This window comes from Euleptes europaea, chromosome 2, assembly GCF_029931775.1.
Source record: "Euleptes europaea isolate rEulEur1 chromosome 2, rEulEur1.hap1, whole genome shotgun sequence".
NCBI lineage: Eukaryota > Metazoa > Chordata > Lepidosauria > Squamata > Sphaerodactylidae > Euleptes > Euleptes europaea.
Window position 1 is genome coordinate 132,735,668 of NC_079313.1, and position 26,090 is coordinate 132,761,757.

A 26,090-nucleotide genomic window follows, 5' to 3' on the forward strand; every position below is an offset into this window, starting at 1 on the left:
CAAAGTGTCTGTTGTGGGGAGGTGCTTGTAAGCCAGTTTGATTCTTCCTTACATGGTACAGAAAGCCAGCATATAAAAATCAGCATATAAAAACCAACTCCTACTCCCCTCTTCCTCCTCCTCCTCCTCCTTTTCTTCTTCTTCCTCTTGTAAATGCTGTAAATAAATAAATAACTGAATCTGGAACGTAGATTTCTTGTGCCCCTTGCAGGTGGTCATGCTTGGTTGTGTGGCGGCTTTCTGGTTTGGTGAGGCAAACATTGTGTGGGTCACTCTCCTAGCATTACCAACTCCAGTTTGGGAAATTCCTAGAGATTGTGTGGGGGTGGGTGGGTTCTCAGGAGGCTGAGGTTAGGGAACTTAGCAAGGATGTGATGCCATACATCCACCCTCTGGGGCTGCCACCCCCAGGTACCTAACCCTGTCACTTGGAGTTCAGTTGTAATCCCAGGAGAATGCCAGGACCCACCTTAAGGTTTGCAACCCTGCACCCTACTTTGAGTTTGAGGTCTTTGTTCGGACTTCCACCCTGTGAGGGAATGTAGTATTAGTTGTGTCTGACATGCAGCCCGTATATGGAATCATTGAATTATAGAAGCACAGAGGTACCTCCTGGGTCATCTAGTCCAACCCCCTGTGCAATGCATGAAATTCACAACTACCCCTGCTCCATGCCCAGAAGATGGCAAAGAAACCCCTCCAGGACCTCTGGCCAATCTGTCCTGGAGGAAAACTGCTTCCTGACCCCAAAATGGCAATTGGCATTAAAATATCTTTTTAAAAAACTGTTTGACTGCAGGCTTGGTTGTAGCGTTTTTCTGGTCTCTTGTAAAAGTAACCCTTCCTTTCTTCAGCCTTGAACAGGTTGGCCAAAGGGGAGAGATGAATTGTTCTCCATTGAATGAAAGGTTGGTCTTCTGCCAAACTTCTGCTCTCGTTGAATGATCAAGATCAGGATATAGAGGCTAGCATTAATGAGTCTTGTTTCCTAGATGGCTGAAGTATTAGAATGCAATGTCCTTCATCCCAACATGGAGACACAGCGGGTAAGTTGTTCCCTGTCTTGGCCACCATGCAATGCAGAGGGAGAAACAGAAAGGCAACACTTTCATTTGGACAAACAAGACTTAGGCCTTTAATGCACAGGCTGTTTCTGTCACACTCACCCCACAACTACTTCAGGGCTTTGTTTTCATTATGCATGTTTTGTCTGACCTTTAGAAGTTGCCTCGCTCTCCCCTTGCATTTTCCCCATGTTTTCAGGATAGTGTTTTACCCCGAGTTTAAAATCTGCCTCGATCCCAGATTGAAAGCTGGTCCTGTGTATTCTTGTCGGGTTTTTCTCCCCACGTCCACTCTCGCTTCTCCCTCCCACTTGTCTTTCCCCCTCATTCAACCCTCCCCTCGAAGCTGGAATACTGTGAAGCTGCTTATTTGGTCAGTTTCACAGCAAATGTTGGTCAGTTGGTCAGACCTCAGCTGGATGGAACAGGGTTTTTTTTGTGTGTGTGTGACTAGCCAAAATGCTGAAATAATCACAAATGACATATGTGGCTGCTTATTTGGTCAGTTTCACAGTGAGTGTTGGTCAGTTTCAGATCCCTGTGCAGAGTGATTTCAGAATTCAACTGCAATGTATTGTTTTTTAGACATCATACTATTGCACACTTAATAGACTACAGTATAGTGTACGCATAACTTTTATATGCACTGGGAAAAAAATTATGTGACTCGCTCTATTGCAGTTCTCGCTTCTCCCTCCCACTTGTCTTTCCCCCTCATCTAACCCCTCCCCTTGAAGCTAGAATACTGTGAGGCTGCTTATTTGGTCAGTTTCACAGTGAGTGTCAGTCAGTTGGTCAAACCTCAGCTGGACAGAACAGGGTTTTTTTTTGTTTGCAACTGGCCAAAACGCTGAAACAATCACAAATGACCTATGTGGCTGCTTATTTGGTCAGTTTCACAGTGAGTGTTGGTCAGTTTCAGACCCCTGTGCAGAGTAATTTGAGAATTTGACTACAAATACTGTGCATCGAGAGAGCAGCATATCCAATAGAAACAACCCATGACTAAAAGAACCCTATGAAAAAACTAGCTGTTTTGGGGAATGGATGAAGCAGCATGACCAGTTTGGCAGAACTAAAATAAGATACTCCCTGAAAGTGGATAATCTCTTTAGACCCTTAAAGACTTTTTGTTCTATAAAAGCTTCTAAATTTGAAGGTGGTTATTGCGACTGCCAGTAATTTGTTCTCCTAAAGTGGATTTTTAAAAGAACATACCAAATTTAGCCAGAGCGTAAGATGTCAATCTAATGCAGTGCAACATATAAACCAACACTCTTCTATCACATCCCCGTGGTACTAAATACCCTTTTTATTTCCAGTCTCTTTTTCCTTCAAATTCTCTGTGCTTGAAAGACTTCTGTGTTTCCATAGGCAGGCTTGCTGGTTCTTCAGGTAACAAAAAGGATGACACAAGAGGCCACAATTACTCAGAAATCCTTTATTTCAAGTCTGATCATGAAGCTTCGTCTATGATTTCTCTTAAGCAAGAGAGATTTGAGCCTGGGTCACAGGGAATAAAAGCCTGGAGGAACCACCCATGGGATTTCTATTTCCCTCTACTCAAAAGATTCTCTTTTCCATCTAGATTTGAGTCCAGTAGCACCTGAGAGACTGACAAGATTTTCAGAGTAAGAGCTTTCAAGAGTCAAAGCTCACTTCGTCAGATACAAGTAGGAATGGTGATCCCTGAGCCTTTATATCCCAGTCAGGAGGTGGGAGGGGTGTTGCAAAGAAGGGAGTTGGGATGCAAAGAGGAGGAGAAGAAGCAGCAGAAGCAGAAGAGGAGGAGGAGTTGGTTTTTATATGCCGACTTTCTCTACCACTTAAGGAAGAATCAAACCACCTTCCCTTCACCTCCCCACAACAGAGACCCTGTCAGGTGGGTGGGGCTGAGAGAGCTGTGACTAGCCCAAGGTCACCCAGTAGAAGTGGGAAAACAAATCCAGTTCACCAGATTAGCCTCCGCCACTCATGTGGAGGAGCTGGGAATCAAACCCAGTTCTGCAGATCAGCGTCCGCTTCAAGCCACCGCTCTTAACCTCTACATCATGCTGTACATTGCAAAACATAACCACTACACCATGCTGTACATTGAAAAATGTAATCAGCTACCCCTAAGCATTTCTCCCCTGCTCTAATCAAGCCGATTACATTTTCATTGTACCTTTCCATCCTGACCCTTGTTTGCAACACCCCTCCCAACTTCGGACTGGCTATAAGGGCTCAAGGATCTCCATTCCTACTTGTATCTGACAAAGGGTGCTTTGACTCTTGAAAGCTTATGCAGGCATGCCTCACTTTATTGCGCTTCACAGACATTGCGTTTTCGAGCAAGTCTATCAGTGCCATTTTCCCAACAGCATGTGCTCACTTCATAGCTCTGTCTCACATTTTGGTAATTCTCACAATATTTCAAACTTTTTCATTATTATTACGGTACATTGTTTTTTTTAAATGACATAATGCTATTGCCCACTTAATAGACTACAGTATAGTGTGACCATAACTTTTATAGGCATTGGGAAACCAAAAAAATTGTATGACTTTCTTTATTACTGTGATCTGGAACCAGACCCACAATATCTCTGAAGTACGCTTGTACCCATAAAATCCTATGGGTCTATAAGGTGCTACTGGATTCAAATCTAGCTCTTCTACTTCAGACCAATGCAGCTATCCTCCCAAAATGCTTTTCCATCTGGCTTTCTATTGAAAAATTCATGACTGTAAAGCCAAATTCACATCCTCAAGGAGAAGACTGGCTGGGCCCAGTCTTGGCTTGGATTCAAAGGGTGGGTTCCAACAGTTGCACTACCCCATGAAGACCAAACCACAATCAGCAGCAATTGCTCTGTATTTAATTCCTTTGTCATCATGAAAGCATTCCCATATAACAACCTGTGGTGATAGCTTATGTGGCCACACCTATCCCTTCTAACAAATTCATCCATCCAATATGGCTTGACCCGTGTTCTGAAGCAGCGTCTTCCTAGCTAAATGGACCCAAGTATAAAACCCACCCTTCAGTATTGGACTCTATTGAGGGTACAGTAAATATTCCCATTTTCTGCACTTAACAAATGTGAATTGTACTACTGGAATAATGATGCAAAATGATGCCTGTCAACTTTGAAAAGAAACAGAGAACTGAACATGGCAGGATGGCTCAGGCTAGCCTGATTTTGTCAGATCTCAGAAGCTGAGCAGGGTCAACCCTGGTTAATACTTGGATGGGAGACCCCCAAGGGATACCAGGGTTGCTATGCAGAGGAAGGCAATGGCAAACCACCTCTGTTCGTAACTTGCCTTGAAAACCCCATAAGGGGTTGCCCTAAATTAGCTGTAACTTGATGGCACTTTACACACGCACACATATTCATTGAGCTTCTGATTTATGGCAACCCTATACATTAATTACCTCCAAAAGGTCCTATCAGGTCTTGCAATCTGAAGTCCAGGTTTGTCCAGGTCTTGCAATCTGAAGTCTGTTGCTTCCTTAATTGAGTCAATCGATCTCATGGATTGAGTCAATCCATCTCAGGGGTCTCCCTCTTTTCCTGCTGCCTTTTCTTAGCATTATCATCTTTTCTAGTGACTCTTGTCTTCTCATAATGTGACCAAAATGCAATAGACCTATTTTAGCTTCTGGGGACTAGGGTTGTGCATATCGATAAACCCAAACTAAAAATAAACCCAAAATAGGCCGTTTTGGCTTTGTTCAGATTTCTCGTTTAACGAATGCCAAAACCTGGGAAGCAGCCCAACGCCGAATAGGTGTTTCCCGAAAAAGCCGAATACAGATTTAGCTTTTTGGGTTTCGGCAAGTTGCCTTCTGCAGAGTCTCCTTTTCATTGCCCTTGTCATACTTAAAGGAGAGCTATCTCTTTTCTTCATCTTCCCGCCCCCTGGCTTGTTTCCAGAGCAGCAAGAGGGAGGGAGCAGGCATCTTGGAATGTCCAATAGGAAGGCTCTCTGGAACTTCCCATGTAGCCATGGCAGCCATGTATTTTGCATGGCTGCAAAGCCAGAGGGTGCAGCCTACCTTGATTTTTGCAACAGAGGACAACCTAGGGGGAGGGCCAGGATTCTCAGTGGCCAATAGGTACCCAGGTAAGGAAGAACAATGTTCTTTGGACAATCACAAAAGGTGTTTTTTGGTTGGAATTATTTTCAAACTTTTCTGTGCTTGGCCAAAGACTATAAAAGCAGGTCTGGTTCCCAGACCAGGCCATTCCTCAGAGGTTTGAGAGAGTTTGGCTTTAGCTCCTGCTGCCCGATTCTCCCTCTGCGTTCCTGGATCCTGGTGCCTCATCCTGACCTGCTGGATTACTACCTGCTGCTTGGATTGGATCCCTTCCTGCCTGCTGCCTGGAGGAGAAGGCATCAAAGGTTTGATATCTCATCATTTTCCTTTTAAACCAGTTGTTGTATTTGAGGCTTATTTTCTAAATTTTGTTAGAAGCCAGAATGCCTTGGCCTGTTGGCAGTGGTGGGGTTTGTTAGTTTGAGGGGGTGATTTGATGGATTGTTCCATTTCTCCATTGCTGTTTCAAAGTTGCACTGTTTGGATTGTGGGGTTTTCTCCACTCCAGATCTTGCTGGCTTTCACCTGAAAGGAGGGGGTGGTTTGATTCACAGTTGAGGGGACGACGACCTGCTTTGTTGTTGTTGTCATCATTCTCATTGTTGCCTTTAGAGAGGTTTTGTGGCAGTTTGTTCTCTTCTTGTGTTCTCTGGTCTGCATAAGGTTTTTCCCTGTGCTTCGCATTGGCTTGGCACCACATCTGGGCTGGCAGCGGTGCCCCCGCTGGAGCAATGCTCCAGCTACCTGGCATTGTTGGGACCCCATAAAATTTGACCCCCTGACCCAATTTTCACCAAACTTTGGGGTTCATGCAAGAACAGTCCCTTCAAGCTAATCTGCCAATTTGGGGGCTCTACCTCCACAAATGCCCCCATAGGAGCTTTGAAAAAATCCCCATTCACTATAATGGACTTGAATTTTTCGGTAAACCCGAAAATGAGCTGAATGCCAATATTTACCGGTATGGGTATTCGGCTTATTCCAGGTTTACTGAAAAAAATCAGGCCAAATAAACCCAAAATTTACCCCCCCCCCCATTTTTCCACAACCCTACTGGGGATATTTCCGGCTTGATTTGTTCTAGAACCCACTGATGTGTCTTTTTGGCAGTCAAGGGTATTCATAGAGGAGGAGGAGGAGGAGTTGCTTTTTATATGCTGACTTTCTCTACCATTTAAGGAAGAATCAAACTGGTTTACAATCACCTTCCCTTCCCCTCCCCACAACAGACACCTTGTGAGGTGGGTGGGGCTGAGGGAGTTCAGAGAGAGCTGTGGCTAGCCCAAGTTCGCCCAGCTGGCTTCATGTGGAAGAGTGGGGAAACCAACCCGGTTCTCCAGATTAGAGTCTGCCGCTCATGTGGAGGAGCAGGGAATCAAACCCAGTTCTCCAGATTAGAGTCCTCCACTCATATGGAGGAGTGGGGAATCGATCCGGTTCTCCAGATTAGAATCTACCGCTCCAAACCACCCCTGTTAACCACTACACAGCTAGACATTACTCTGTCTCTAGGGTCACCCCGGATTCGCCTCCATTTTGTAGAGATGGGGAAAGCTGCTGAAGTGCTCCCTGGGGGCCCGATTCTAGACAGGACCACCGCAGCACAGAGGGAGGAGGGACTCCTGCCTCCTTCTCCCGTGCTGTTTTTCCAGCCCAAAAAAGTGCTGAAGATGTGTGTTGGCAAAGATTCGGGGACAGCGTCATGTCTAGCCATGCCCCTACAGAATTTCCCTCCTCTCCTGTCAGAGGTCTCCTTTTGTCTCCAAATTGTAAAGATGAACTACCCAACCAGAAAAACTGTGCGGTGCAGTCTTTGTTTTGTTGTTGTTGTCCCACTTCCACCTGCAGGGGAGGGATTTTGCTCCGCCATAAACAGGTCACCTGAAGCCAGAGATGGGGCCCCTCAGTAAAAGCCACCGCATTTTATTTTTCTGATCAGGGTTTCAGCCCTCTGATCCAGCAGTCCACATATGTGATCTGCCAGCAGGCAAATCCTGCATGTTTCCCCGTTCTGATCTTGTTTTAAGAAGCAAGCCTCTGAGGATCAAGAAAACTAGCTTTGGATTTTGGATCATGATCGTTATTATTATTTTTTATTTCCACTGACGGATAACCCAGCCCACTAAACCTTTGGAATCATAGAGTTGGAAGGGTCCACCAGGGTCATCTAGTCCAACACCCTGCATAATGCAGGAAATGCACAACTACCTCCCCCCCACACCCCATGTGACCCCTACTCCATGCCCAGAAGATGGCCAAGGTGCCCTCCCTCTCATGATTTGCCTTAAGTCATAGGATCAGCATTGCTGACAGATGACCATCTAGCCTCTTCTTTAAAACCTCCAGGGAAGGAGAGCTCACCACCTCCCGAGGAAGCCAGTTCCACTGAAGAACCACTCTAACTGTTAGAAAATTCTTCCTAATGTCTAGCCGGAAACTCTTTTGATTTAATTTCAACCCATTGGTTCTGGTCCGACCTTCTGGGGCAACAGAAAACAACTCGGCACCATCCTCTATATGACAGCCATTTAAGTACTTGAAGATGATCATCATATCACCTCTCAGTCTTCAGGCTAAACATACCCAGCTCCTTCAACCTTTCCTCACAGGACTTGGTCTCCAGACCCCTCACCATCTTTGTTCCCCATCTCTGGACATGTTCCAGCTTGTCGACATCCTTCTTCAATTGTGGCACCCAAAACTGAACACAATACTCTAGGTGAGGTCTAACCAGAGCATGCCTTACCTGTTGCGCAAAGACACATCACCAAGAGCCATTCCATACTTGGGCTTTTACTCAATACCAAGCCATTGTTTAAGTTGGTAACCATTGTTAAACACTCAGGGCTGCCTCAGGATGTGGTGATGGCTGCCAACTTGGAAGGCTTTAAGAGAGGAGTGGACATGTTCCTGGAGGAGAGGGCTATTCATGGCTACTAGTCAAGATGCACAGCTATTCTCTCCAGGATCAGAAGAGCAAGGCTATTATATGAGGTGCTGTGGAACACAGGCAGGATGGTGCTGCTGCAGTCATCTTGTTTGTGGGCTTTCCAGGGGCACCTAGTTGGCCACTATGTGAACAGACTGCTGGACTTGATGGACCTTGGTCTGACCCAGCATTGCTTTTCTTATGTTCTTATAACTTCACAGCTGACTTTCCAGGAGCCGAGTCTACTCTAACATGCCTCCGTTGGCACTTGCTTGAAAGGGGAACGTGGTTATGGTCTTAGGAGTATATACGACAACCGATGCCGTCATGCTATGGATAAACTTTAATTAACCAGCCCCCTTCCCTCCCTCCCCCAAAGAGATATAGAAGATGAGGATGGCTTAGGCAGGTGATACAACCTTGGAAGGCACTCCCGGCGCTACCGGGAATGATTCATGCGCGGACATTACGGTAAATTGTTCATGGAGACCGTCTCCTGCTTTCAGCGATGCCCCTTCAAGGTGGTCTGAAATCGATCGAATGGGATGCAACTGATTCCTTCGAAGAGTTCTCCTTTTCTGTTCTTAAATCATCCCTGCCAGCCACGGGGGGAGGAAGAGCCCCACAGTTCCCAACAAGCAGACAATGATGAACATCCAGAGGAAGATTCTGTCGATGACCATGGCGACGTATTTCCAGTCCTCTTTCACCTGCGAGGAGAGAAAGAGAGGAGGAGAAGGAGTGCTTGCCACCCATTTTTCCAATATATCTTGATGACAGAGTACGGTGAAAGGAATACTTCTATAGGAGCCTAAGATTACAACGGCAACTCTGGATGAAAGATACATAAACAAATTTTAGATTCTACAATTTATCCTGCTAAAACAACATCCTGCATTGCTACCCCATATCAGATGACACCCAGGCTGTCCCCATAGCAGGAACCAACATTCGGGACTGGGTGTTCAAATGTGATGCTGCATCAGACAGGCAAACAATCTCCCAGTCCAAATTGTCACCATGGTATAAACGGTTTAAAAGGGATCATGTCAGAGCTTCATACCTGGCCAGCATCCCCTTTCATAACCTCAGAATAACTTTTACCTCCCTCAGGTTTCAAACCATGCCAACGGCTTGGATAGCTGGACATTACTCCCGAACACCACGGGCCTCTCGGCTACGTATTTGTGGGGCCACTCCGGAGGACCTAACTCATTACACCATATTCTGTCCTCTTTACAAAGAGTCCAGACTTAAATTCCTCTGAGCGATTCTAAAGGGCCTAAATCTTTCTCCAGATCCAGAGAAGCTGCTCTTTCTCCTATCAGATGCCAATCCTGATGTTTCCTACAAAGTGTCACTCTTTGCTTTAGCAGCTAAGAAAATCCGAGCAAAAGCTGTTTTTAATCAGGGATCGTAGCATATTTCAATATTAATTTCTTGTGGGTCAGACTGTTTTAAAGTTATTTTATGATATTTTATGTTATTTTAATGTTTTGTATGGTGGATTGTGATGGTCTTCGGCCGCAGACTATAAACTTTATCACTCACCTTTCTAGACAAATGTCAGCTTACTCAGTCTAAGGATTGCAATTTTCTTATCCATTCGTGCACTTTCAAAATGGCATAGAATTGTATTATTCGGACCACTGAAGAAGGCTTCACAGCCGAAACGCATATGGTCTGAGCTGTGATATTGTTTGGGTATATTGTCACACTGTTGTAATTTTGTGTTTTTATGTTTATTTGGCATGTTCAGCACAGATACATAGGAGCTAGAACAGGGCTACATACAAGTTGCTTATATTAATTTTGTGTTTGTATTAAATTTATTATATATTACTCACAAAATCACTTGTATCAATATTAGCCCATGATTTTATGTTGATTCCTTACCTTTTGAGAGCCTTATCATGCCATAGTCCACCCTCCAAAGCAGCCATTTTCTGCATTTCACGTGGAGATACATGCCCGGCCCTGACAGCAGCAGAAGTGGTGGCACCTTTCCATGCCCCAGACCCCACGCCTCTCTCTCCCCTTTCCCCCTCCTCCCACGCCCCCCTCCATCTCCACCCTCTCCACTCAATAGCTTGGCAAGAAGAGTGTACATGTGCTAACGCTGCGCACATCCAGTCGCCGCTGCCTCCACTCACCAGAGGCAGAGCGCCGGAACCTGGGCCTCTTTCTCTCTCCCTCTCCCCCCATGCTCTCCTCTGCCTCCCTGCTCAGCTTCCCAGTCGCTGCTACCTTCACTTGCCTCCACCCGTCAGAGGCAGAGCAACGGTGCACCTTGTCACCCCGTGTGTTTAATTTTTTTAACACGTGATCGAAAGGCGCTACTGAAGAGGGACAAAAAAATTCAAACCAAGCCATGCATTAATGGCCTGAGATGACCAAACTAAGGCTATCGTACTTTGGTCACATTATGAGAAGACAGGAGTCACTGGAAAAGACAACAATGCCAGGAAATGTTGAAGGCAGCAGGAAAAGAGGAAGACCCAACAAGAGATGGATTGACTCTATAAAGGAAGCCACGGCCCTCAATTTGCAAGACTCGAGCAAGGCTGTTAAAGATAGGACATTTTGGAGGACATTGATTCATAGGGTCGCCATGAGTCAGAAGCGACTTGATGGCACTTAACACACAAACACACAGCTGACTTATGGAGACCCCGTAGGGTTTTCAGGGCAAAAGACATCCAGAGGTGGTTTGCCATTGCCTGCCTCTGCATCACAACCCTGGAATTCCTTGGAGGTCTCCCATCCAAATATTAGCCAGGGCCAACCCTGCTTAGCTTCTGAGATCTGATGGGTTCAGGCTAGCCTGGGGCTATCCAGGTCAGGTTAGAAACTTAACTTTTAATACTGGCTGGTTTGAATGGTGCTGGAGGCTGGGGCGTGTATGTTAGGACGGTCAATTGTCTTTGCAAAAACTGTGGGTCGGTCCCTATTGATTTACAATGTTCTGGAAATGTTCGCTCTCCCCTCCAGTCTCACTCCAGTTCAACCTCTTGTTGAACATGCTGGAAAAAGTCAAGCACAACAGCCAAACCGCTTTCAAAATTCCAGTCATCCGAATGTCAAGAGTTCTGAAAGAAATGCTCGGAGGTAGAATTCTACCGAGGGACGGCCTGTCAGTTTGATGTTCCCCCAGCTGTCCTTCAGCGCACTGAAGGGAACACAAAACTTTGGCTATATTGTCGTCAGTCATGCATACAATATCACGCATTGACAATTTTGTCTATCATGCTGTGGGTCTAACAAGGGTTCTGTGGAACTTCCCCGAGAAGTGTCACTGTTCTCGTTCAATCCCTCAAATGTTTTCTTGCAGCAAAAATCTCTATTTTTTCCCTTCAGGCAGAATCCAGAAGAAGAAGAAGAAGAGCTGGTTTTATATGCTGACTTTCTCTACCACTTAAGGGAGAATCAAACCGGCTCACAATTCCCTCCCCCTCCCCACAAGGTAGGTGAGGCTGAGAGAGTGTGACAAGCCCAAGGTCACCCAGGTGGCTTCCTGTGTCGGAGGGGGGAAACAAATCCAGTTCGCCAGATGAGCCTCCGCCGCTCGTGTGGAGGATCTCCAGATCAGACTCCACTGCTCCAAACCACCGCTCTTAACCACTACACCATGCTGGCTCTCCAGTGACAACAATGGGAATATGTCCAGCAGCAGCATCCCTCCTCCACTGAGACATTTTGGTGGTCTTACAGAAACAGTTTGGGAAGGGAAGGCAGCACGATAAAAGCCCGATCTTGTCAGATCTCGGAAGCTAAGCGGGGTCAGTCCTTGGATGGGAGACCACCAGAGGAAGGCAATGGCAAACTGCTTCTCATTTGCCTTGAAAGCCCCTTGCTGGGGTCAACCTAAGTTCTTACAACTTGAAAGAACTCACATACATACAGAAACAGTTTGGTGGCTTCCTTGGAGACCCTTCAGATGTTTCGCCCAAGAAAGAATGCCTGAATTATCAGTGCACATGGGTGCATTAATACAACCCTGCAAAACAAATCAGAGGCGATTGTGTGTTCATTGAGATCCCTTTGAGGGGGAGGTTCAATGGATGCGCCCATGTGCTCTTGTGCATGGCTCAGACACACCCAGCCCCAAAGATACAAGCAATCACATCCACATTGCCTCGCTGAAGTGTTTTATCAAGGCACTCGTGCACGCTGGTAACTCAGAGATGGGAAAAGTGGCAGATCAACTGGAGGATATTTTGGTGAACGGCATGCGCACAGAGCTCTGTTTAAAATTTGGAAATTATAAAAAAAATGGAACAATACTGGATTCTTCAAATGTCAGTTCCAGGTGAGCAACAAGACCAAGTGATTCAGAACAAAGGATGTTCCAGCCCCTGCTGATTTGGCTCCGGTCCTGCTCGCCCATCGCAAGCAGGGAGCCAACTGTTCGGCAGGCAGTTCAGCAGCTTGAACCCCTTCGCCAGAATACTTTCTACACATATTCAGTGCCCATTACGTCTCCCACTGACTGCTACTGCCTTGCCCGTTTCTGGTACCCATTGTTTAAATGAAGAATGAACCAAAACAGGCATCTATAAACAAACACGAACCAAGGCCAATTCTGACAAAAGAGGGGTAGGCTGAGTTATTCAGGCTAGAAAAGACTTTTAAATTTTAAGGAGCTTTGGGGAAGGCAACTTGGAATTGAGGCCATGGCTCTGCAGGAAGGATTGTATTTGTGGCTGATGTCCTGAAAACTTCAACACAAACTCTGTTACCATGCAAACTGAGTTACACATGAGGTGAGATTGGGTTGCTTAGATGGGTTTTGTCTAAATTTGTGTCAAGCACCATGCTGTAGCCATTTGCTCTACAGGTTAAGGTAGTAAGTAACAAACAGCAAAGTTAGCAAAATCTTTTCCGTTACTGGAAAAGAAGCACAAACCCCCTAGGGTGATAGTTTGGGCATTAAAGTGACCTACTTGGCAAGTATGTTATCGCTTCCAGTTCATCTCTTCTTTCTGCCTAGGCATCTGGATTTTTTCTTTAAAAAACCAGTGTTGGACACAGTGTGTTGCCTGTTCATTTTTGTTTTTTGCACCTGCAAAGTCAATGGAACCTAATAGATTGCACAAGTGCTGATCACAAGATCATTTAGATGCATGGACAGATACTGAGGGCATAGAAAGACAACTATGTAGTAAGTCAACTCAAAAATCTCAAACAGATTCCCCCTAGGGTTGCCAGCCTCCAGGTCATGACTGGAGATCACCTGCTAATATAACTGATCACCAGCCGAAAGAGATCAGTTCCCCTGGAGAAAATGGCCGCTTTGGCAATTGGACTCTATGGCCTTGAAGTCCCTTCCCTCCCCAAACCCCGCCCTCCTCAGTCTCTGCCCCAAAACCTCCCTCCGGTGGTGAAGAGGGACCTGGCAACCCTGTTTCCCCATCCCCATTTACCGCATGTCTTTTAATGCGTGGAGGTGACAACGGCAGACTGGAGGAGTGTTAGCAGCTGCAAGGAAGCAGACTGAACACCTTCAGATTCATTCAGACACATCATCTGAATAGCTTAATGAGCCATTGGCTCCCTGATCTTGACTAGTGAGCTGAACTAGTGGGTGACTGGGCATAACCGAATTGTAGTGATAGGGAAGCTCCTGGTCTGCAGTCTGTGGGGGCTCATTCACACATGCAAGTGGACATTGGGTGTTCCAGCTACCTAGTGGTCCGTAAGCCTTCGGGAATCAGCTCTTTCAGAACTCATTATGAACAGGGTTGCCAGCTCTGGGTGGGTTGGGAAATACCTGGAGAGTTTGGGGGTGGAGCCTGAGGACGGCGGGGTTTGGGGAGGGGAGGAACTTCAAGGCCACAGAGTCCAATTGCCAAAGTGGTCATTTTCTCCAGGGGGGCTGATCTCGATCGCCTGGAGATCAGCTGTAATAGCAGGAGATCTCCAGCCACCACCTGGAGGATGGCAAGCCTAATTAAGAACAACCATTCTGATATAAATCAGGAGCGTGGACTGGGTGCATGAGAGCTTTGGTCTCGCTTGAAGGGATGGGTCTCGGTAGGGTTGCTAACCTCCAGCTGGGGCCTGGAGATCTCCTGCTATTATAACTCATCGCCAGACCACAGAGATCAGCTCCCCTGGAGAAAATGGCCGCTTTGGAGGATGGACTCTATGGCATTGCACCCTGCTGGGGTCCCTCCCCTCCCCAAACCCTGCCCTCCCCAGGCTCCACTCCCAAAATCACCAGGTATTTCCCAACCCAGAGATGTCAATCCTAGGACTAGGCAATCACTCCTCTATGCTTGTTCTATGATCCTGTTATGCCATCATTGCAGATGTACCCATCAGAAATTCCAAGTAACTAGCAAAGGATCGGCACCTCAGTCATCGAGGTACTAATTTATTGTCTTCAGCTCTTCACTCAGCCTCTGTGGCTTGCCAGCACATTCTAGGAAACCAGGGCTCGTTTTTGGAAGTGATTTGCAAGCATCAGAAAGAGGGGGGATTTGCCAGATAACTTATGCACCATAAATAATTCCAAGAGCCATTAACAGTATCACAACATGCTTCTTTTGGAACTTAGGGCTGTCTTGATATGACATGATTTCCAGGCATCCGTGATAAAAACAGTGCCGCCCGATCATAATTAATGTAGAAAGCAAGGGTGATTGATGATTTTACACAACAGCCTTCCTGGGAAGTGTCAAGTTGGACAGAATGACAGAGCGGAAGCGTGGAGATGTGGGTAACAAGGAGGGTTAACGCTTGCCATGCAGCTAAAAGTGGAAGAGCTGGATAAATTGCCTCAGTTAAGAACATAAAAAAGGCCCTGCTGGATCAGACCAAGGCCTAGCAAATCCAGCTGACTGTTCACACAGTGGCCAACCAGATGCCTCTAGGAAGCCCACAAGCAAGACAACTGCGGCAGAATTCTCATAGAATCATAGAGTTGGAAAGTACCACGAGGGTCATCTAGTCCAACCCACTGCACAATGCAGAAAATTCCAAACTACCTCCCCCCCACACACCCAGTGACCCATACTTCATGCCCAGAAGATGGCCAAGGTGCCCTCCCTCTCATCCTCTGCTTAAGGTCATAGAATCAGCATTGCTAACAGATGGCCATCTAGCCTCTGCTTAAAAATCTCCAGTGAAGAAGAGCTTACCACCTCCCAAGGAAGCCTGTTCCAATGAGGAACTGCTCCAACTGTTAGAAAATTCTTCCTAATGTCTAGACTCTTTTGATTTAATTTGGTTCTGGTCCAACTTTCTGGAGTAACAGAAAACAACTTGGCACCATCCTCCTGCCTGTGTTTCATAGCACCTAATATAATAGGCATGCTCCTCTGATCCTGGAGAGAATAGGTATGCATCATGACTACAATTCATTTTGACTAGTAGCCATGGATAGCCCTCTCCTGCATGAACATGCCCACTCCCCTCTTAAAGCCTTCCGAGTTGGCAGCCATCACCACATCCTGGGGTAGGGAGTTCCACAGTTTAACTATCTACCCCCAAAGAGTTGCTGTTGTGAGAAAATAGAGAAGGGGAGACCAACATTCTGAGCTGCTTTGAGTCCCAACTGGAAAGAAAATGGGATATCAATAAATAAATGCAAATGCATGTATACCCCTGCTCAGGAAAAGGTAAAATTGATTTCCCTCCAGTGTCATGAATAGTTGAGTTAGGTGCTGGGTGGTGGAGAATCTACCTTCATGTCACACTTAGATGATGGCAGAACCCAGAGTTTTCCAAGCAAGAGATGAACAGAAGTGGTCTGCCATTGCCTGCCCCTGAATCCTGCCCCTGGTCTTCCTTGGTGGTCTCCCATCCAAATTCTAACCAGGGCCAACCCTGCTTAGCTTCAAGATTTGACTTTAAGTTTACAATGCTTCTCTATGGAGGAGGGGGCAACCCCTTCGGACCCCATAAAATTGGACCCCCTTACCCAATCTTCACAAAAGTCTGGGTTCATGCAAGAAGAGTCCAGTGAAGCTACCCAGAAAATTTGGGAACTCGACCTCCAAAAATGCTTCTTCCAGAGCTTGTTAAAAAGTCCGGTAGGGAAAAGCCTGGGGAAAGCCAAAGCTGAAAAAAGCCAAATACCTATTTGGCTGATTCGGTGATCGGTAATCTGACTTTGGCTTTATTCCCAGTTTTAATATTTGGCTTTAATTAAACCCAAAAGAAGCCAAAAAGGCCTTTTGCGGGTTTATTTTCGGTTCAGGTTTATCGATAGGGACAACCCTACTGGAGGGTTTGCCATTAGTCAGTTGTGACTTGGCAGCACTTAATTACTAGAACTCAAGGGCATCCAATGAAGATAGGGTTGCCAACCTCCAGGTGGTGGCTGGAGATCTTGCGCTATTACAACTGATCTCCAGGCAACAGAGATCAGTTGCCCTGAAGAAAAGGGCCTCTGTGGCATTGAAATCCCTCCCCTCTCCAAATCCCGCCCTCGTCAGGCTCCTCTCCAAAAATCACCAGATATTTCCAATCCCAGAGCTGGCAACCCTAAATGAAGCTGATGGATAGTAGATTCAGGGCAGACAAAAGGAAATACTTCTTTACACAGCGAGTAATTAAAATGTGGAATTCTCTGCCAGAGGCACAGATGGCTTTAAAAGGGAATTAGACAGATTCATGGAAGAAGAAGAGTTGGTTTTTATATGCTGACTTTCTCTACCACTTAAGGGAGACTCAAACTGGCTTACAATCACCTTCCCTTCTCCTCTGCACAACAGACACCCTGTGAGGTAGGTGGGGCTGAGACAGTGTGACTAGCCCAAGGTCACCCAGCTGGCTTCGTGTGGAGGAGTGGGGAAACAAATCCAGTTCACCAGATTAGCCTCAGCCGCTCATGTGGAGGAGTGGGGAATCAAACCCGGTTCTCCAGATTAGAGTCCACCACAGGGAAGCAGAGGAAGCAGGATGTTAAATCCCATTAAATCCTTAAAGAAATGCTAGTTAGAAACATGGAGCTGGAAGGGACCATAAGGGTCATCCAGTCCAACCCCCTGCACAATGCAGCAAACTCACAACTACCTCCCCACCACCACCACTCCTTCAGTGACCACTGCTCTATGAGGAAGGCAAAAACTGTCCAGGATCCCTGGCCAATCTGGATCCCTGTCCAACGCTCCAAACCACCGCTCTTAACCACTACACCACACTGGTTCTATAGGTCTATCTGTGGCTACTAGTCATGGTGACTAAAGGGAACCTCCACATTCAGAAGGAGTAAACCTCTGAATCCCAGTGTCAGGAGGCAACATCAGGGGGAGGCCTCGGCCTCTATGCCCTGTTGTTGGCCTTCCTGAGGAACTGGTTGACCGCTGTGTGAGGCAGGATGCTGGACTGGATGGACCTCTGGTCTGATCCAGCAGGGCTCTTATAATGTTCTTAATTATTATTATCAGTCATTTCCAATTAACTTTTTCCTCCCTTTTACTATGTGCTAACCTAAATGCACCAACGGAAGTAAATTCCACAGAATGCAGAATTCGTCGAGACTTACTCCAGAGTAAGTGTACTTAGGAACGGAGCCCTGCTTCCTACACATTGGTCATCTTTGCATGGCAATTAGCAGTGCGTTCCAGGCTGAATTGCCCCACATATTTTTTTGAATTTTGCACGCTGAACCGTCATTCCGGAAGTGACTGCGAAGCCGGCACAGACCTGCTTTGCATTACCAAAGAGCCCATTTAACGCGACCTTTGGTGTTTGACGCAAAGAATCCCCTTCAAGGAACCATGCAAAATAACAGAGGTGCTTTAGCTATGCACATGCTAATGACTATGCAAACAGGAACAAAGGAGCAGGTGAGTGGGGTGTGTGGAATTTCTCCTTTTGCGTCGGGGCTGTGAATAGGCATTTTTAAAGTCACATTTTTAAAAAGAGCTTTGAGCGAGCATCAAAATTGACCATGCAAAAATGACCAATGACTTCAAAGTAAGACTTGCTATGTTCGCCATAGCTTTCTCTCTGGCAAGCGTGCCTAGCATTGCAATCTTCATGCATGCCTGAATCTCTTTTTGTGTTTGCACTGGATTTGCCAAGTGTGGCTAGACCCTACTCCTCTCAGGGACCCCTTTGACTAGTCACAACAACCCTCTGCCCAGGTCCCCAACATCTGGCAAATTTAATCTGCATTGGACCATTTTTTGAGATATTATTACTTCTGGCTTTGCATCTCTCTCTCTCTCTCTCTCTCTCTCTCTCTCTCTCTCTCTCTCTCTCTCTCTCTCTCTCTCTCTCTCTCTCTCCCCCTCTCTCTTAAAAAAAAGGCTCAATCACTTAATTAAAGGAGCTATTTGCTTTCAATATAATCACATTCCCCCTGTGGCAGTGAGACTGGAGGAGAATACTGATCAGGGACTTGTAGACAGACCCCGTCTGGCTAAGCAATGGCTAGAGAAGAGAGAAGGCGCTTACAGCCAGATCCTAGGCACCGCTGCTTAGAATGAAACCCCCCTGGCTTCCGTGAGACCAGACCCCCCTTTTTTAAAAAAGGGGGCAAATACCCTGGGCTTCCTTATGCATGGAGGGGGCCATAGCAACATTGGTCATTTATGCATGGGACTTTTACCTGAGGTTCATCGCTCGCTGGACCCACACTTTCCTGTTGGGAATCTACGCAGTCTCCCAAGCTCAGTCTCCAAGCTCAAACCAAGTCCCCACCCCTTGAAAGGCTGCTTTGTAATTGGCTTACTTTGTAGAGCTTACTGTGAGAGAAAATCCCCCCCAAAAAACCCAATTGCTGCATATAAAAGCATTTTAAGAACAAAAAACGGAGCAATCTGAAAGGAGGGGGGGGTAGAAATCCAAGAATCGGCTTTAAAAGGCCTTTCTTCTGCTCAGAAAGTGCTCCGAGGAAGCATTTTAATCCCCACCTCTTTACACGCTGCTTTGTAATTGGCTGTGAGAGAAACCAAGCTTGTGTGTCTCGTGCTTTGCCTTACGCACGGGGATTTCACCCAGGCTGAGCTCAGGGGAGAGGGAAGAATAGGGTTAACAGAGGAACGGGAAGTCCCGGGATTTGTGAGGGCTGGCAGCGAGGTCATCCTTAATGGCTGGAAAACTCATGCAGAACTCCAAGGAACAATTGAGACATATGGGGGGCAAACGTGAGTGAAAGTACCCATGCATAAATGACCATTGACAACAAACAGTATTGTGATTCAACATTTCAACTGATTCTCTTCCCAAAGTTTTGAAAATATAACCCCAGGACCATGCTGCAATTTTAATTTACCTTCTATTCCATTTAGTGGACCATTGTCTAATAGAGGGATCTGCTCTTATTGTGCTGTTGGCCAGCAGATTTAATCCACATCTAATCCCATTAATTTCCTTCCTCCTCCTCATTCTTGTGTCCAGGGTAGCCAATTCCAGGTTGTGACATTTCTGGAGCTTTGGGGGTGGAGCCTGGGAAGGGTGGGGTTTGGAGATGGGAAGGATGTAAGGTGTAATCCTATGGAGCCCACCACCCAAAGCAAACATTTTCTCCAAGGAAACTGGTGATGAGTTGTAATTCTGGGGAGCCTCCAGGTCCCACCTTGAGATTGGCAGCCCTACTTGCACTCCCAAGCAGACCAGCCTGGGAGGAGGGCAGGCCCCAGAGCCCTCAACCCAGCTGAAAGGAACAGGAGACATTTATCCTCAAGCTCCTGACAGGTCCCCCACCTCAAGAATCCTGAGATTCAAACCTCAATCAAACAAGAGAATCCCATTTGTTTAAGGGGTGCAGCTACGGTTGCCAACCTCTAAGTGGTGGCAAGATTTCTCCTGCTATCACAACTGATCTGCAGGCGACAAAGATCAGTTCCCTTGCTTTGGCAATTGGACTCTATGGCATTGAAGTCCCTCCCCTCTCCAAACCCTGTCCTCTTCAGATTCCGCCCCCAAAATCTCCAAGTATTTCACAACCTGGAGCTGGCAACCCTAGACGCAGCTCATTTTATTTTTGTATTTCAGCTTTCAAGACATTGATTCAGAACATGCTGCCACATTAAAAGCCCACCTCGAGTACAGAATGGTTTTTGAAAATAATATCTTCATATCTCTTTGTCCTTCCGTTGAAGGGGGGAAAATGGAAATTAGCATGGAGAGCAACGAGTGGGGAAAGGAGCATGAAATGAACATTTAACCCATCTTCCAGGCAGCCCGAGTGGTAAAATGAGGCTGCATCAGCACATTGTTGGATATTGCGCGATTGGAGCCCTGTAGCAATCATTCACAACAGGGTTGGCTTGTCTGCACAGGAAAATCCAGCTGCAAATTATTGCTCTGGTAACAATAGCTCAGTATCCAAGAAAGGCAAGGGACCATTTTGTCATTAAAGAAGGCTTCTGTCCAGGTTGCTAATCTGCTATTTTCCACCTATACATTTTTGCTATGCTTTCCCATGCCTCTCCCTGCCCCTCTTTCCCTGCTCCTGTCCACCCAACCCATCCCCTGTGATTCCCAACCTGGGGTATACATAGGGTTGCCAACCTCCAGGCACTAGCTGGAGATCTCCTGCTATTACAACTGATCGCCAGCCAACAGAGATCAGTTTCCCTGGAGAAAATGGCCACTTTGGCCATTGGGCTCTATGGCACTGAGGTCCCCCCCTCCACAAACCCCGCCCTCCTCAGGTTCTCCCCCCAAAACCTCCCACCAGTGGAGAGGGGACCCTGGAAATCCTAAGTATATGTACCCTGGGGGTACAAACCAGGACGTTTCAGGGTGCGTGAAAAAAGAAGAAGAATAATGGCAGGGAAAGGCACATGCATCAACAGTGTAAGACACAATACAAGTCAAAAGTTGTGAAATTAATTGAATGTTGTGACGAGTGGCAGAGCGGGTTTTCTTCGTCATTTAACCTCGAGAAAAGCCCCGCTCCCTCGCTTTGTTATTTTGGCAAATTAAAGTAATAAATGTAATGTATTAATTAATATAATGTAGTTTTTAAAATGTAATCTGTGATGTATTTACTTGAATTCATTGTATCTTTTCAATTTTGAATGTAAATGGATATGCACCGTCTGTTCGTCTTATTATTCCATTGCTTTTTAATCCCATTATTGGGCTATTTATTTACAGTTATGACATGTAAATTTGAAATAACAGCAACCATAGTAATTACAAACATTTTGGTAATATGAAGGGTACAATTTAAGGAAATGGGATACCAAGGGGTACGCAAGTGAAAAAAGTTTGGGAACCACTGTAACAGCATTCAATCAAAAGAGCTTTGCTTGCTTTATTTGTTTATTTGCTTCATTTCTACCCCATCTTCCTCCCTGGTGGGGAACCAAAGCGACTTTCGTCATTCTCCTCTCCTCCGTGTTATCCTTGCAACAACCTTGCAAGGTAGGCTAGGCTGAGAGTATGTCAGTGGCCCAAGGTCACTCAGCAAGATTCCATAGCAGAGAAGGGATTAGAACCTGAGTCTCTCAGATCCTAGTGCAACATTCATACCACTACACCACACTGGCTGGTGAGGAAGAAACCCAGTCTCTCTCTAGCATTCAACCTTGCAATTTTTGTATGCCTGGACTCCCAAAGCTGAGCATGCTCATCAAGAGGAGGAGGAGACGAGGAAGAAGAGGAAGAGGTGGTTTTTATACCTCGATTTTCTTTACCACTTTTCTTTTCAAACCAGCTTACAATCAGCTTCCCTTTCCCTCCCCACAACAGACACTTTGTGAGATAATTGGGCCTGAGAGAGATGTAAGAGAGCTGTGACTAGCCCAAGGTCACCCAGCTGGCTTCATGTGCAGGAGTGGGGAACAAATCCAGTTCACCAGATTAGAGTCTGCCGCTCATGTGGAGGAGCAGGGAATCAAACCCGGTTCTCCAGATTAGAGTCCACCACACCACTACTCCATGCTGGCTCTAAACTGGATCACAAACATTTTGTGGATCACATTGACCCAGCATGTCTTAAGCATGCAGACACATGAGGAATACTGCAGACTGGATAATACAACAGATTGCCCAGGCATGAAAACGGTTCATACACTCAACATGCAGCAGATTTTAAATAATACACACATGAAGGTTCCTTATACCAAATCAGACCTCTGGTCTGTTAAGGTCAGTATTGTCTACTCAGACTGGCAGTGGCTCCCTGGGGTGTCAGGCAGATTACTTTCACATCATCTGACCCCTGGGAGCTGCTGGGGATTGAACCTGGGAGCTTTTGCATGCCAAGCAGGTGCTCTACCACTGAGCCATGGTTTGACTTGCCCATGATGACCCCAGGGGCATCCATAATCCAAGCTATAAACTTGTGAACATACACCAGGAATGTTTGGCTAGCTGCCATGAGGAATGCCAACAACTATGCAGAAGGGAGGCTGTTGATTTTGACCTGTTTCAGAGGGTAGCCATGTAGAGCAGCTAGCTTTGAGTGTAGTAGCACTGTAGAGACCAGTAAGATTTCAAGAGTCAAAGCTCCCTTCATCAGATAAGATTCAGAATGGTGATCTCGGAGTCCTTATATCCCAGTCTGAAAGTGGGATGGGGTGTTGCAAAGAAGGCACTCTGGATGCAATCGCACAATGCATATTGCGATCAGCTTGATTAGAGCAAGGGGGGAATGCTTGGTGGGCATAAAATTAGCATCTGCAGTAAGAAAAGAATCCTATGTCCCTATTCAGCCCAGGGTTTCCCCCCACATTGTTCTGAATTTGTGAATGAACTCCAGTTCAGCAATCTCATGTTGCACTCTCTCCTTGAAGCTCCTCTGTTTGAGAAATGCCACTCTTAGATCAGCAATTTTGTCCAGTGAATGAATCATCACAGTGCAATCACATGGGTGGAGGGGAAGAAGAAGGAAGCAGGTCTTGCAATCAGGGTAAGGACAAGTTTTGAACACACTGCATGCGATTCAAACTCCAGACCAGGGGCATGGACGTCAGCCAAATGGTCATCCAAAATGCATATTGTATACGGAAATCAAAGAATCCTATCTTTAAGAGGCAAAATGCGTCAGGCTGTTTTAAATGGAGGACCTTCCCTGTAATCATTGAAGAAAGGTCATATGAACACATGAAGCTGCCTTATACTGAATCAGACCCTTGGTCCGTCAAACTCAGTATTGTCTACTCAGACAGGCAGCAGCTCTCCAGGGTGTCAGGTAGAGGTTTTTCACATCACCTACTTGCCTGCTCTTTTTAACTGGAGATGCTGGGGATTGAACCTGGGACCTTCTGCTTGCGAAGAAGATGCTCTACCACTGAGCCACAGTCCCTCCCCAAGTGGTGAGGGGAGGCATTCTGCACTCAGAAACTGAGGTGTTCTATTGTAATGGGCTGCAAAGGTACACAGGATGAATGATTCTCCCCAAACCCTCATCTTTCGTGCATACTTAAATCTTTCATTTCCTCCCTGAAGGAAGGAAATTTATACATAAATACCCCTGTTTATAACTCTCTGACATAGGACAAGTTGCAATCTCAGATGTTTCCAGGGCTCAGGGTGCACAAGGTATTGGACAAGCAGCGTCCCTTCCATGATCGCATTTTGCAAAGAATTTAATATCCTGGAGAGGAAAAAAGCAACCCTCAGCAGTTTCTAGCCTTATATGTAGCAAAGAGGCTCAAAAAAGAATGGACAAGTTGGCAGGGGGTGGGGGTGGAGGGGTGGGGGGGGTAGAGTTCCAGCCATGAGCTGGCAACCAGTGGAGCAGGAAGAAGAAGAAGAGTTGGTTTTTATATGCCAGCTTTCTCTACCACTTAAGGAAGAATCAAACTGGCTAACAATCACCTTCCCTTCCCCTCCCCACAACAGACACCCTGTGAGGTAGGTGGGACTGAGAGAGTTTGGAGAGAACTGTGACTAGCCCAGGGTCACCCAGCTGGCTTCATGTGCAGGAGTGGGGAAAGAAATCCAGTTTACCAGATAAGCATCAGCACTCACGTGGAGGAGTGGGGAATCAAACCCGGTTCTCCAGATCAGAGTCCACCACTCCAAACTACTGCTCTTAACCACCCCATTGGCTATACCACACTGGAGGGAGGGGGAGTGACATCCCACTGGCGGTGAGGTCATTTCCACCATATATCCAGGATTGACACCACAGCACCAACACGATGCTGTGAGATTTGCTCCAAACTCTATGGTAAAGCCATAGAGTTTGGGGCGAATCCTACACCACAGGGCCAATGCAGTGACATCACTTCCAAGTATTTGCCAGAACTGACGCACGACCCTGATTTCCCCAGGCATTTCTTCCCTGCTGCCCAGCCAAGTGGTTCTGGTAGGGTTGTCATCATGAGGCTGGCAACCAGCAGGAGACTCACTCAGTCGAGGAGGGGGGGCTTGAATCATAGAGTTGGAAGGATCCATAGAGGCCATCTAGTCCAACCCCCTGCTCAATGCCGGATCAACCTAGAGCATCCCTGACAAGTGTTCATCCAGCCTCAGCTTGAAGTCTGCCAGTGAGGGGGTGCTCACCACCTCCCTAGTTAGAGGGGAACCTCACTACCTCCTTGCGTTACTGGTGAAGAAGAGGAGCTGGTTTTTATACCCAGCTTTTTCTCTACCTTTAAGGAGTCTGAAAGTGGCTTACAATCGCTTTCCCTGCTTCTCCCCACAACAGGCACCTCGTGAGGTTAGGTGGGGCTGAGAGAGTTCTGAGAGAACTGCAACTAGCCCAAAATCACCCAGCAGGTTTCATGTGGAGGAGTGGAGAAACCAACCCAATTCACCAGATTAGAGTCTGCTGTTCATGTGGAGGAGTAAGGAATCAAACGCGGTGCTCCAGATTAGAATCTGCCGCTCTTAACCGCTACACCACGCTGGCTCTTATGTCACCAGCAACACAGTGACAGGGTGACGGGAAGTGACATTGTCAGGTTGCCAGGGTCAGTCTAGCATTCTGCCAAAAAACAGTGGTTTTCCCCCAAGTGGAATGGTTTCTTTCTGCCATCTGTCAAATGTCTCTATAGTGGACATGAATGAGGGGCAAACAGAACTAGTAAAAGCAAAGTACATTTTGCTCAATGAACAAATCAGTCTAAAGGGACTTAGGATGCAGCCTGTTTGAACACTTACATGGGAGGAAACCCCCCTCATCATAGCAGGATTTACTTCCAAATAAGCATGCGCAGAATTTCATTAGGACTTAATTCTATGCAACTTAGCATTCAATCATGCTGCTCATTTGCATTATTTTGTACAAGGTGCAGAATTTAGGTTATTTCGGTGCAGAGTCTCAAACTTTCTGCTTTGTTTCTCCAATCCAAAAGTCGCACAGGTTGGGACAGAGGTATTTTAGTGCTCTCCCACACAGTTTTCTGGGGAAATTACTTCAGTCCCTGTGGCGCGGGAAAGCAGAGAAACAATTTTCCTTTCTTTTTTTCCAGCCGCCAACCAAGAACAAGCACTTTAATATTATAGATTCTGTGCCTTTTCCCAGTAAAGCTGCAGAAAATCCAAGGTCACCAATGGCGATTTATTTCCCTCCAATTTGATTCTTCTCCCTCGCACTAGGCTCACTTTCATTATTATTATTTTTTCTTCCATCGGAATAAGCGTGTCCTGGGACTGTCCTCGCTAGCTGGCAAAATGGGGGGTGAGGTTTACAATAGGGGGCATGTTTCCGTCAAGCACCAAGGTGTATTCCACAAAAGGGAAGCATCGACGTGACCAGGGATTTGCACCCACGGGTTGCGTTTTCGTCGCACGGTCCGTCTCGCAAATTAAAGATGGAGACAAAGAATGAAATTTGGGGGAAAGGGGGAACAATCACAGCGTCACAATCCCCCCCCCATTATAATGTCATAAGGAGAGACATTTGTTAGACACGGGAGGTAGGATGTCTCCGACGAGCAAAAAAAATGATTGCTTCCATTATAAGCAATCACGGGGGACCCGACAAGGAACAAATTCTATTGTACAGCTGCCGATGAATGGCATTTGTTTCGTCGCTAAGATTGCCTGGTGAGCCCGTGGGCTGCGGGCTTTCAGTTTGTAGGGCAGGAAGCTTTTGTTGCGTTCAGATCAAATCTGATAGAGCGGCTGCCCTATGACGCGCGGCTGA

The 26,090-nt window shown here is 46.4% G+C and overlaps 1 protein-coding gene across 1 annotated transcript in view; it reads right to left on the minus strand.

Moving 5' to 3' along the window:
• Positions 1-8,657: 8,657 nt before the first annotated feature.
• Positions 8,658-26,090, minus strand: part of CHRNA4 (cholinergic receptor nicotinic alpha 4 subunit) — an 81,024-nt gene continuing 63,591 nt past the window's right edge. The window contains exon 6 of the mRNA XM_056844570.1: positions 8,658-8,790. Within this exon, the coding sequence (XP_056700548.1) occupies positions 8,665-8,790 (126 nt within the window). The 3' untranslated portion in view covers positions 8,658-8,664. The remainder of the gene's footprint in view (positions 8,791-26,090) is intronic.